This window comes from Rhodamnia argentea, chromosome 2 (genome assembly GCF_020921035.1).
Source record: "Rhodamnia argentea isolate NSW1041297 chromosome 2, ASM2092103v1, whole genome shotgun sequence".
In the NCBI taxonomy this organism is placed as follows: Eukaryota; Viridiplantae; Streptophyta; class Magnoliopsida; order Myrtales; family Myrtaceae; genus Rhodamnia; species Rhodamnia argentea.
The window spans coordinates 30,347,749-30,360,646 of record NC_063151.1 but is presented as its reverse complement, the minus strand read 5'-3'; the positions used below and the strand labels follow the sequence as shown (position 1 = coordinate 30,360,646).

Genomic DNA, 12,898 nt, shown 5'->3' with positions numbered 1-12,898 from the left:
GGCCTTGCGGCGGCAGCGAGGGCTCGCCCTCGCCGGTCCTCCCTCTAGCTAGTCGACGATCCGACAACTAACCAGAGGAAGAAGGTAAAAAATAAATAAAATAAAATAAAAAAATAATGGCAAAGGCCACATATTTATTGGCATGTCACTTTAAAAAATGAAATTAAAATGCCACATCACTTAAAAATTTTAATTACAAATGTCATATATTTTTTTTACTAAAATTTCTCATCAAAAGCACTTAAGCAATCGTTGTTTTTTATTTTATTTTATTTAATGCTTATACTAAAATGAGAGCTATACACAAGTATTTTTATTTTTATTTTTATTTAGCACTTATACTAAAATGAGGGCCAAATACAACTTTTAACACTTTTGTTGTACTTCTCCCTTCTGATGTTTCTCCCGTCTTGAGATCAACCATCCATCCCACTACCATTCGAATATGCACAAGTTAGTGGACGTTAATAAGAAGACGAGCTGCGTTGAGCAAAAAGACATCATCGTTCATACACAAAACATCGAACGACGGCTAGCGAGGCAAATCTCCGGACATAGGTTCACCATAAAACAAATGACATAAATGAAAACCAAATTATGCGATTTACTCTCGAGCACATATATGCCACATTCTCTAGTGCTTGTTAGATATCATGCCTTGGGAGCACCATGTCCACATATTTTACAACCGTTGGATCACAGATATACGAACGGTAAAAAATTCTTGAATATCCAATTTCTTCATTTGAGAGGGGGACAAAAGAGTAAGAAGGAAAAATAACATTCCATAGAAATAAATTTAAATACTTGAATCACAAAAAGAAAGATGGGTGGCTGAAAATGGGGACTGTTGAATCAACATTCTCAACAAGTAGCACATCCTCTTTGATCAACTTAAACGACAATCAGCAGCACTCCCATAATAATTGGAAAAAATGTCGGAGGTGTAAAAAATAATTATCCATCTTCAGCTCGGGTTCAGCCCCCAAAGAGATAAGCAGCTGCTTGTTCTTCATTACCATCAAAGAATTTCAGAGCTTGTATCACCGCATCTCTTCCGAACCCGAGCTCCACGAGCTTAGAGACCTTCGCCTCGAAATCTGCTTCCTGCATTAACAAATACACATACCCCTAACTGGTGATTGATTGCCAAATGCGCACCGTTGAGACTAGGTAATTGGTTTTTATCCTATCCAGATCAGTAGACCTATCCGTTCCGCCAAGCAGTGTTGACATATTAACATAGAGAGGTTCATTTTTTTAGGGATCAACTATCATTTTACAAATACGACGTGATTGTCATGGCATATCCTACGTAACCGCATATGGAGGCCACTTTTCCACTGGGCAATAAACAAAATGAAAGACCTTTTAGCAATATGTCATTTGAAAATTAAAACAGAACTAGATAGCAAAACCAACCTTGCTTGCATTATTGAGTGTGTTCGCAGCTCCTGTGACAGTTAAGAGAGGACGAGAAAACGACGTAAATCCCACTAGTGACATTTTGTTGAAAACAGAAATCAGCAAATTACAAGCTACAATAGATATATAAGCAAATTGGAACTGACCTGAAGAATGACTGCCAGAAGGCACGGTGGTTTTACTCTTATCGGTTGTGCCTGTTGTAGCCTGAAATTATACAGATGATATTAACTCCTCTATCAAAAAAACAGATGCAATAACTCATTTCTAGCCAAAAGTTGAATCATGCTTGATATCGAGAGTTTGCATCAGATGAACATGATCCAAACAAAAGTTCATAAATGATGGACGACATCATCTAGCCATTATTTTATAGTTGAAAGAGACGTACCGGGGCTCCTGAGCTAGATGCTTGCTTGGCAAGCCTCTCTTCATCCAGAAAACGCGATGGCAAGTCTTTTTCTGTAACAAGTGGATATTTAAGTTTCTAGTTTTCATGGAGAACAAAGTCATATCAAATTGTGAAGGAGAGAGAGCTTTCAGATTTAAGACTTCAATCTCAGAGGATAATAAGTCAAGGTTAGCATAGTGCTGGACCTTGTAAAAATGGTACTGAAACTTCCCCTCCACCAACCCTTAGAACGTTCTCCTTCAAATCAATTATACACTGAAAACAACAGAAACTTGGTGACTATAATTTCATGATATTGATTACATCACAAAAATCACAACTGAACCCAATATTTAAGAAGGCAAAAAACTGAATAAGTGGTTTAATCATGACTAATGTAATTTTCAGAACATCCTAGATAAACCAAGGTTCATAAGTACAAAAGGAAATTCAAAAACTACCTGGTGCTTTCGGAGCATATCTAGACCAAAGAGAAATTCCATGTTTGGAGCATCCAGCACCAAAAAGGAGCATGGATAAAATATATTCCCAATCTACAATAGGAAAAACACAGTGTAACTACTCAGTGTTCAGCAAAAACGAGTCCAAAGTTAGTTGACTCCAAAACTCCTCACAACCGCAAGTTTTTTGGGCAATAGCGTCCTTCCAATGGATAGCAAAAACATATGCTCAATAGAACAAAGTAAAGTCCTTCCGCTTGAGGGCAGGATTTCGATCCTGCTGCATGGGGGGTTCGGGAAAAAGATGGTCTTGGTCATTCTTAGGATTAACCAAAAACAGATTTTTAAGCATAAAAATTCTTCGGGTGTATAAAATTATTGCCTGGAAATTGTATGTATACATTTGAAACCAATACTCCTTCCCTGACCTTGATCGGGGCCACATGTATTCTACCCAATATCTCAGATTGACCAACTCCATGAGCAATGCCTTTGTACCGCTGATCCAAAAGCCTCAACAGTCTGTGCAAGAAAAGCAAATGGCACTGTTGACTTTAGCCTTTGACAGCAAACTAACCAAACACAGCCACATCAAATACTGAACACAAATGATTCAGAAAGTTAGGCACAACAGTATAAAGCAAACATGAACTAAGACATACCCACAACGCTCTGCACAACTTTTTGATATAATAGTAGACTGTGCTCCACTATCGACAAAAGCCTGGAAAAAAGTAGATACAATTCCATGGTGCGGACTTTGAAATCATTCAGGAAAGAAGGTCTAACAAAATATGATTGCAATGAGTGAGAACATATCAAAAAAGCAGAACTTAGAAGATAAACAGATTTTTTAGTATTTATGCATCCAACAAAGTTGGAATGCAGTCCTTAAAGATGTTTTGATTAAAAACAGATGATGTAAACCGTCAATAAGAAAGTAAGTATTACATTCTTAAGCTATCTTCATAGCTAATACATGTTGAAATGGTAGGACGTGTGTATTCTATCATTGACCTTGTCACAGTACCTTCAAAGGGACACCATTGACCTCCATGTCAACATACAGCATCACCTGGAAAATATTAATATACACAATTAGGGTGAGAAAAAGCTAATATAAAATAAACTCCTAAAATCATACATACCACTCTTGCAAAAGCTTCAGGGTTATATTCCAGAGCAGCAGCCCAATTTTCATCAATCCCTTTCTGTAAAACAAATTTTTTAGAACTTGAACCATAACGTGAAAAAACACGATAAAGGAAGCGGTCAATTAGAGGAAAGATCTTCCAGCACTAAATATTACTACAGTTTACCTGACGAATGGCAGCTTCAATTTTCTTTTGCGCTTCAACATCAAAAGGATCGGCATGCAGGAGGGCCTATAACAAAAGCATGAAGGACCAAACTTAAACTTACAAAAAAGCATCAACAAAAACAAGCCCTATATTTGATTGAAAAAAATTCATAACAAGTATTAGATATATATCCTTTTCAGCTCTATCAAACCAAAAATAGGTACAAAACACAGCTAGCTTTTTAAATGAAACTAGAAATGTGTCTATTGGACAGTTGCCCAAAGCTAATGTCCGGATCATGGTAAAACAGTTGAATAAAGAAAGTGTAATGCATTTGTGGGTAAACATAATACTCACAAGTTCCTCATCCTGTTGCCTCCGTAATTCAGACCTTTGGCGATGGCGCTCCTTTAGAATATCTTGCAATCTATTTAGATCGTTTCCCAGAATAGCTTGTGCAAACTCAGGATCCTTCTGGGAGTAAATGGAACATTCAGCAAGTGAGAAACCAAATGTCAATATTCTTGAATAAACAGATGATGAAGCATCTAGCTATGCCAGAATTTTCAAGCTGAACACAATTGACCGTTGCATTTTTGCCAGAAAAAACATTATGTACTAGTCTTTTCCAAACCAACAACTTGAGATAAATATTGCAGAGGTGTTGTGTAGGAGAACAAAATGTTGACCATATGTATTTTGATAATTACAAAACCATCATTTTATTCATGAGTTTTTATGTGTTCAAGCTAGATCAAATTTGAAGGAAAGTAATGAAATGTGAAGGCTTTGGTGGCAATTCTGGAAATATCGCAAAAATTGGCCTTGACGGCACTTATTTAGCCTTTAGTCGTACTTTTAAAAAGCACTAAGACCGGAAAAAATTCCCCAACCAGACGACCGAAGGCTTGCATGGTGCCCAATCTTTCTGTAGATCAAACGGGCAAACGAAATTTGCGGAGCAGGTGCCCAGAAGCTGCAACGGTGAAAAAGTTACTGTTTGGAGTGTGTCTGACGGCTAGTTTGGTTTGTTTTTTGTGTAAATAATACCTCTGGGGTCTTGGGGGTAGATAACGTATTTTATTGCCTGTCTAAGTATGAGAAGCCTCTTGCACAAGTGACCTCAAGTCTGGTGAGAGATGTACTTGAGTGCAAGATCTAAAGCCATTGAGGCTTGGGATCAAGTTTGTACACGGAAAATTGGGTCCGTGATCAACCAATCTTTTGTAATTTTTTTTTATTATATTAGTGGAATTGGGGAAACTTCCAAGCTAATTTGGGGAGCCAAGTAGGCAGATGCTACTGCTGAACCACTATAAATCGACTCAAGCAAGCATTCTCTATCCCTACTCTCTTCATATTGGTGCATATTATATTTACTTGATTTATAATTGTGAAAATTCTTGGTTGCTTGAGTTTTGATTTTGATTAGTTGTCATCGTACATTTGGGCCAACGCTAAACCGGTGCAGGACAGAAATTATCCGAAGAAAAGCATAATGTACAACAAAGATAGCCAAGCCAGTACCAAAGCATTCACAAGAGTTTGGATAGGCAGCACTCAGTCCATTGAGAATTCTCCTCAACCAGAGTGCCATAAATCAACCATGCTTTCCCCAAATGGATACACCAAAAAGCTTCAAGAGACATGGACAAGCATTCTACCTGAAAGAGTTGTGCCATCATGTTAGAATCCTGTCGAAGTTGTTGCTGGAGAGCTGCAGGGTTGACAGCAGACCCATCAGGATTCAAGCCCAACTCATTTCCAGCAGCACTGTAATTTTTTAAACCATTTTAATGAAGGAAACCAGAAAGGGCAAGATCTTAATTCAGCATGAGCAATCCATGTTAATCAAATCTGCGGAAGTTCCCCCTTCTCGTTGGAAAAGATTAAAGTAGAGAACGGTCCTATCTTTCACTGTTCCAACTGAATTACTTTTGAGTAAAAAAGGAAACTAATGAAGTAACAGAAGTGTATAGACCCAGCTTCAGAAAATAAAGGTAATCCCCACATGTTCTGTTAAACGCAAGCGACAGAACACACCTACAAGAACACGCAAAGTCTTAAACCTTCCAATCCTACCGAGATTCTTCAAACTAAACAGCCAGCGAGTCGCGACAGTAATGCTTCTCCTTCTACGGCAGCTTCCACTCCCCCATCAAAGAGTGCAGCCAATTAAGGGAAACCGAACGTACCTCGAAGCAGCACCAGAGACCATCATCACCAAATCCTCATCCTTAACGCCCAAAGCGCTCAGCTTCTCAGAGTTCCTCATTTCCCTCCCGTTGTAGAGCAATTGCTGTTGCTGGAGAGGCACGCGCGTCTGCAAAGAGCAAACATAGAGTTACTTGAGCTAAGGGCGGCTTTCGCAGAAGAGAGACGCAAGCTAATCGGAGACGGATTGCGAAGGAGGAGAACCCCCCACCTCCACTTCGAGCAGAGCTTTAACATTTTCAACCTACACCAAACAAACGAAACGCGTGATTACACAGATTACAGAGAGGGAGGACGTGGCGCGACTTGAGAATTAGGGTTTAGAACAGTGGCGGGGGGAGTACGGATTCGTGGGGATCGACGTCCAAGGAGATGATCTTCTCGTCGGCGGTCATTACAGTGATCTTCATCCTCGGTCTTCTCGCTTTCTCCTGCTGCTGCTTCTCAGATCGAGGAATGAATCTTGTTTGACTTCGTGCTGATTCCTTCGATCTTTGCTTCGCTGTGACGCCTTCGCTTCTGGGTTTCGATCTTGGACTGGATTGGGTCCGGCGTGAATGGACTTCGGGGACTCCATGTCTATATATATATGCATGGAGTCGCCGGGAGTGACTTGCAGGAGGAGGCAGCGGGTTGCTTCTGCTCCGCTGGGCCCACCAATGGTGCTCGGATCGGTATCGGAGGTGATCGACGGCTGCGTTTATTCTTTTTCTTTTTTTTTTAATGCGTTCATTAAAAGCCTTGAATCTTGTCACGAAAATATAATTGAAGCCTAAAATTTATTTAAAAATAATAATAATAAAATATTAAAACTTATCGAATTGGTACAATCAAATTCTTTTATTTATTCCTTCCAACTTAGCTGACTAAAATTACCGACATGGCTTTTATAACATTTTCTCCCTATATGGCGGCTAAAACGATGTCATTTTAGTTCAAAGATGATTTTTGTATAAATTTTATTTAAATTATTTCTATTTGATTTAAATAATAAGCAAAATTTAACTTCATTAAAAGAAATTGGAAACCAAGCGACAAGACTGCAAAGCCCTCACATGAGCCTCCCCACCATCGCCTGGAAGGGCTGGCAATGGTGGGGGAATGGTTGGTGGGGGTCCTCAGCCAGAACTTGTGAGGCCAATGACCCTCACTCGATCTGGGTAAGGGTCGAGACCCTCAGCTAGGGCTTACAAGCCCTGGCCGCTTGGATTCCAATTATTATTATTTCTAATTTAGCTTATCTTTTTATTTAATTTTTAAAAATTATATAAAAAATCATATTTGAACCAAGATAATTTCGTTTTGGTTTTGAGATTTAGATTTCATGTTTTAGTTGCGTCATCTCTACATAAAAGAATTAAAAAAAAAAAAAAGACATCATTTTCCGTCAACCAAGTCGAAGGAGTTAAAAAAAGACTTGATTGCACTAATTTAATAAGTTTTAGAACTTGATTGCATTTTTGGTAAGTTTTATGGCTCAATATTACTTTCATGACAAGTTTTAAGCTCCCAACGCACATATCTCCTTATTTTTTTTCCCATCTAATATAATCACCACCTTAAAATTTAAAATATATTGAGGCTCCATTTATTTTGTGAAAATTTATTAATTTGAAAAATATTTGCCTAAAAACTTCTCTTACAAAAAACGAATGAACCAAAAATATTTTCTTTATATACGAAATTATTTGGACATAAATTATCAATGAAATTGAAAATATTCGCCATTGATTAATTATTTTAAGAGATACAAGCGATTATTTTTTGAATATATATTCGAAAATATTTTTTTTTTTTTTTGCAAAACAAACAGAACCTTAATTGAACGCACTTTTCATTTTCCCTTAAATTAATAAAATGCCTTAGAAAACACTCGTGAGCAAAACCTTTTTTTCTTTCTTTTATAACAGATAAAGGAGCTAGTAAGATAAAATTCATGGGGATTAATCCATTGCAGAACTTTAAGTTGGCTTCTTTTTTTACATAAATAGGTGTTGGGATTTTTTGAGCACCCAACTAATCCTCATTGGGTATGATAGTCCCCGTTCGAGACACATCAGTGTGTTTGGTTGGCCGGATATAATTATAGATAGGATAAATTTTATCATATTTAGTGTTTAGGAGAACGCTGGATTCAAATATGTTTGCATATAATCCGGATATAAGTGGATAAAAAAATCCCACCCTAGGGGTGGGATAAAGCCGAATAGAAATTTTTATAAGAATCTCCAACAGAGGAGTTCATCCTCTTCCTCGTTTTCAGCACACAAGGCCGAGGAGATCTCTCTCTCTTCTCGAGTCGAAGCCAACACTCTCTAATCGATGGATTGATTAGAGCAACTTAGTGAGTCTAATTTGCGATACGACGCTGGAGAGCATGAGCACCGACAAATATGCATACCTAGCGAAGTTTGCCGAGTAGGCCGAGCGATACAAGGAGATGGTCTAGTTCATACAGAAGCCGGTGGAATTGGTCGTCGTTCTTACCACTAAGGAGTGGAACACTTGTGGCTTATAAGAATGTAATCGACTCGCTCAGAGTGACTTAGCGCATGTCTCCTCTCTCGAGTAGAGGGAAGCTCGTTCACATATTTAGGAACGTAAACAACAGAGAGCCAAAAAAAAAAAATGAAGCTTTTTTTCTTCTCCTATCAAATGTACGGGTGATTTTGTGCTTCAAATTTTGGGCAAGCGAGATTTTGAAAAACTTTTCAAAGATTTTTATCCTATCTTGGATTGCGCTACAATTCGGAGGATATTTGGGGGATTCCCGATCCGACCTTATCCTATCCTATCTCAATCAAAATCTAGACGATCAAAGGTAGCAATTGAATTTCAACCGGAGACGTATGATTCTATGGTCTTGGTAACGACCTCAAGAAAATGGGTAAACGTGGTAATTTGAACCCGATCTCAATGCACGAGTGTAATCTATAATCAGGATCCATACTAAATCTCGCTGAACAAGTTCGGCCAAAGATTTTCCCAAGAAAATTCAGCTGCAAACGACGAGCCAGCCTCGAGCACATGAGTCCCACCCGCGCACGACCTTCGTGTTTACCATCGTCCTTGACTTCTCACCGAGCCTAGGACCTGCAGTTCTCCCCGGTCAATGGGGTGGGGGCACCGAATCGACGTTCTAAGCCCAACTCGCCCACCACCACTTCACTACATAAGGGAACTTGTTCAGCGAGATTTAGTATGGATCCTCTGGCCGAACTCGTTTACGAGCACAAATTAAAGTGGGATCGAGTGATGCGAGCCGGTGAATCCGTCTCCGCCCATATGATATAACGGTTGCCGTGTTGCATGGTCTAGTTAGCTGCTCACACAAACTAAATGTACACGGACCGAGAACGCGCCTCCTAGACTTAAAAGCTTCCTGGCTAATTTGGAGTTTATCAGCACGAAGTATGGATTAGCATCTATGAGAGGAGCGTGCACGAAATTATAAGACATGGATGGAGCACGACAGAGAGCTATGACAATTGGCAAATCTTAAACAAATGCAATACACGAGAGACATTCCATCAAACAGAGATCGTTCAAAGACCCCTTGACCCAAAAGAATATTTATGTACACAAGCCTGATGATTTTTTCATACGAACATCGGCACGAACCGGAAGGACTATGCCCCCTCAAACAAATCCCATCGTAGATTCACGACCCAATAATTAGGGATCAGGGAAAGAAAAAGCAACCTAGCAATTCGAGAGCGAACCAAAAGGAAACCTAAAAGGGAGGAGGAGCCGCGAAACCCAGGAACGGCCTCCCGCTGCCGCAGAGGCTGGCGGGGGCGTTGGGATCGCATTCGTTGATGGTGTCCTTGAGCTTGTGGAACCCGTGCTTGAACACCCCGAAGCCGAACAGCAGCCCGATCAGGACCACCACCAGGATCAGGCACGTGCAGAGCATGCACACTCTGCCCCCGCAACACATCTTCTCCTTCCCTCTCCTCCTCCTCCTTCTTCGACTGCAATCTCTACGGGGGTCTCCGCTTCTCTGGTGGGTCGGATTGATCTCGTGTGTTCAGATCTCAAAGAGGGTTTTTGGGTATTTAAGAGAGGGAGAGAATGCGAGAGGAGTGAGATCTGAGAGACGTGGAGTGAGAGAGGCGAGGATGAGGTGTGCAATGGAGGGACTGGGGGGAGTCGCGGGGAAGATTAAGGTTCGATCTTGAAAGCAACGTGATGATGGATAGGAGGGGACGGATTCAAATTTGGCGTTGAGGGGTCGCTTGAAAGGAAAGCAACTTCGGGCGGACGGCTCTCGCCGAAACGGTCCTCATAAAAAGCGACTTTACTTTTTTTTTTAACGTTGATCTCATTCTTTCTTGGGGCTTTAGCAGAAACAGCAAGTTAATATAGCTACGAATCCTCATGGACAAAGATGAAAAGATAAAGAGGAGTCTTTGCTTTCTACGACTCTTTTCCCGGATTGATTCGGTCGGGTGGCGAATCGAATTGAATCGAATTGAATCAAATTGATTGCGAGATCAAAACAAATTGTTTATCCGATATCAATTCGCATAGGACCGAGCTCTCGTTATATAACATGCAATTTCTCTTTGAATTTTCACGAGTCATGGATACTAATTATCCATAAGACGAGCTTCTATAATAGTGGGTTCTTTTTTTTCCCCCTGGCTTACTTTTTTTGTAACTTTTGGAAGGATGGATGCGGTTGGGATGGGATGGAGAAAGAGATGAGATCTTTCCATTGCCTTCTAAATTAACGGACGATCCGCGAGTTTTGGCCCACCACGCCCATATCTGATATCACTCCACCAACCACCTCCCATCAACCTAGAACCAGACACGCCGCTTGGTTTTTCCCTCTTTTTAACTGCTCCATTCTCATCTCACAAGCGTCAAAAAAAGAAATCATCGGAAAAATTTTACTTCCGTTGGGATGTCCATTCAGTCATAATCCTTTTGATTTGATTTAATTCTAAATATTTTGATAATTTATCAATATAGGCATCTAAAGTATCGGTACAATAGATTTACGACAGAATTTGTAAATTTTTCCAGTCACTTTCAGTTTTGCAATATATATACCCCTTTTTTTTAGTGTTTATCGAGGCTGGTTTTCGCCCGTGGTGACAATGCATCTTACTACCGGAATTTTAGTAAAAAGGGCTTTTGAAAAGCGAAAACAAGTTGATAAGACATGAGTCGACCTTGTTAATAATATGTGCCGCGATGGGTGTTATCTAACGAAGGCAGGCAATTTTTTATATCTAGGTTCCGCAATTAATTTCGAAAGTTAACTTTGTAAATCGAGGTGATGGCTCTCAAAAGCATCGAGGCTTGTTTGGTGTGGCGGTGAGCATTTCTTTCAGCGTGATTTTTTTTTTTTTTCAACTTGTGGCTCTTAACGTGATTATGGTCCGATCCTTAAAAGTTGAAAGGGTAGAGAGTAAAAAAAAAAATCCAAAAGAGATCGAGAGCAGGGATAGAGCTACCATAACACATTTGACATTTGAATATGCTCAAAATTTTCCACACGCCAAATCATATCTGTTTAGCTAGTTCGTGAAGTAATAACTTTTTTCTTGTTTGAGAGAATGATCAGCCACAATGGGACTGAGGCAGTGGAGAATTGTGCTCAATGAGTAAAAGCCTGACGGAGCAATGCCGCGTGGAGGTAGAAGGCCCATGAGCCGTGAACTTCTTTTAATGAAGAAGAAGGAAAGGTAATTGGACATGCAGATAGTTCGAACATTCGGAATTCTCTCCTCGCAAGCGCAACAAAGAAAATATGGAAAAAGAGTACGATATCGTCTCGATTCTCAACCTTCGATAAAATTTCTTTCCTTTCGAAGATAGTTATGTTGAAAGTGAAGCTTGCACGCGCATCGTCTCCTATTGTTGGAAAGCGGAGCTTGTCCGAGACCGAAGAGTTGCGGAGGAACAACCGGTGTTCATGATCATATTCAAGTTGCTCCCAAGAGTAACGATGCCGCCAATAGAGGATCAATAACTAAGGTCTCACTAGAATTGGAGAAACGAAGCATTTGGGATTTTTGCGTTCGGACAATTGGGGCCTATTTGTATGAAACAGGCAAAATCATGGGCTTCTTACTAGAAGAAAAAGGAAAAAGAAATAATTTCTTCTCGAAAAGGAATAATCAAGTTTTTTTTTTTTTTTTCTAGCGGATTGATGGTGGTGGTCCCGGCCAACTTTCACGAACTTTTAATATGATCAAATTCTAAGAGGATGATCCAACAACATACGTACGTACGTGCTAATGAGCTTTCTGGCACGATGCTCCTCGACGGGAAGTTTTTTGTTTTCTTGTCAAATCTAGATGGGAAGTTGATGGATTTAGACTTGTATGATAATTTTCTTTGTCGGGTCTTATCAACCTTTTTCTAACAAGAATAGGGAATAATCCATGTTTAAAATTTTCGCAGTTTGAGGCTCCTTTCGTTCGTCGAAAAATGTGATATTTCTGAAAAATATTTTACGAGAAGTCATTTTTCCGAAAAATGCCAATATTTTTTTTGTTTTTGGCTGAAATATGAAAATGAATTGAAAAATATTCTCCGTCGTTTGATCGGAAATTGCTGACGTGGATCGGCCGTCCTACATGGCATGACGGGTGCTGATGTTAATTTTTTCCTTTGTAATTTATAAATAAGCTTATAATTTTTTAATACTATTTTTTTTCTTTTTTTTCTTCCTTTGCCGATTTTTTGTCACAAGCGAGGCTAGGCGAGGCCTCCCTAGCCACGAGCAAGCTTGTCCCTCACCTGTGGCCGATCTTGGCGATCGGTATATGAGGAAAGAAAAGAAAAAAAAGAAGAAAAATCATAAATAAAAATTTATGAAAAATAAGAAAAATAAAAAGAAATCTAATAAAGAGAAGAAAAATAGAAAAATAATTGAAAAGAAAATGAATGTGAAGTTGTGTAGTGAGGAACGAGAAAGGAAAATCATCTTCTCTTCTCTTTTCCTTTTTTGGTCTAAAATGATCTTCTCTTTTCAAAAAGAGAAAATCATTCCCCCACTTTTGAAGGTATTTTTTTCATTGAAGAAAAATATTTTCCTCGACAAAAATTCGAAAAATATTTTCTTTGAAGTTGGTTTCCTGAAAACA

At 39.4% G+C, this 12,898-nt stretch overlaps 2 protein-coding genes across 2 annotated transcripts; both read right to left on the bottom strand.

Annotated features, from left to right (window-relative positions):
• Positions 1-751: 751 nt before the first annotated feature.
• On the bottom strand, positions 752-6,422 carry LOC115756434 (protein DNA-DAMAGE INDUCIBLE 1). The gene is made up of 16 exons (XM_030696250.2): positions 6,137-6,422; positions 6,004-6,036; positions 5,774-5,901; positions 5,243-5,351; positions 3,936-4,052; positions 3,597-3,662; positions 3,426-3,488; positions 3,308-3,352; positions 2,940-3,001; positions 2,706-2,799; positions 2,278-2,370; positions 2,023-2,092; positions 1,817-1,887; positions 1,572-1,632; positions 1,423-1,454; positions 752-1,107 (listed from the first exon to the last, which is right to left on the bottom strand). The coding sequence occupies exons 1-16, from the start codon at positions 6,200-6,202 to the stop codon at positions 979-981; spliced, it is 1,239 nt and encodes a 412-aa protein (XP_030552110.1). The 5' UTR covers positions 6,203-6,422; the 3' UTR covers positions 752-978.
• Positions 6,423-9,273: 2,851 nt separating this feature from the next.
• On the bottom strand, positions 9,274-10,036 carry LOC115735366. Its single transcript, XM_030666590.2, has one exon. The coding sequence runs from the start codon at positions 9,730-9,732 to the stop codon at positions 9,526-9,528; it is 207 nt and encodes a 68-aa protein (XP_030522450.1). The 5' UTR covers positions 9,733-10,036; the 3' UTR covers positions 9,274-9,525.
• Positions 10,037-12,898: the final 2,862 nt, after the last annotated feature.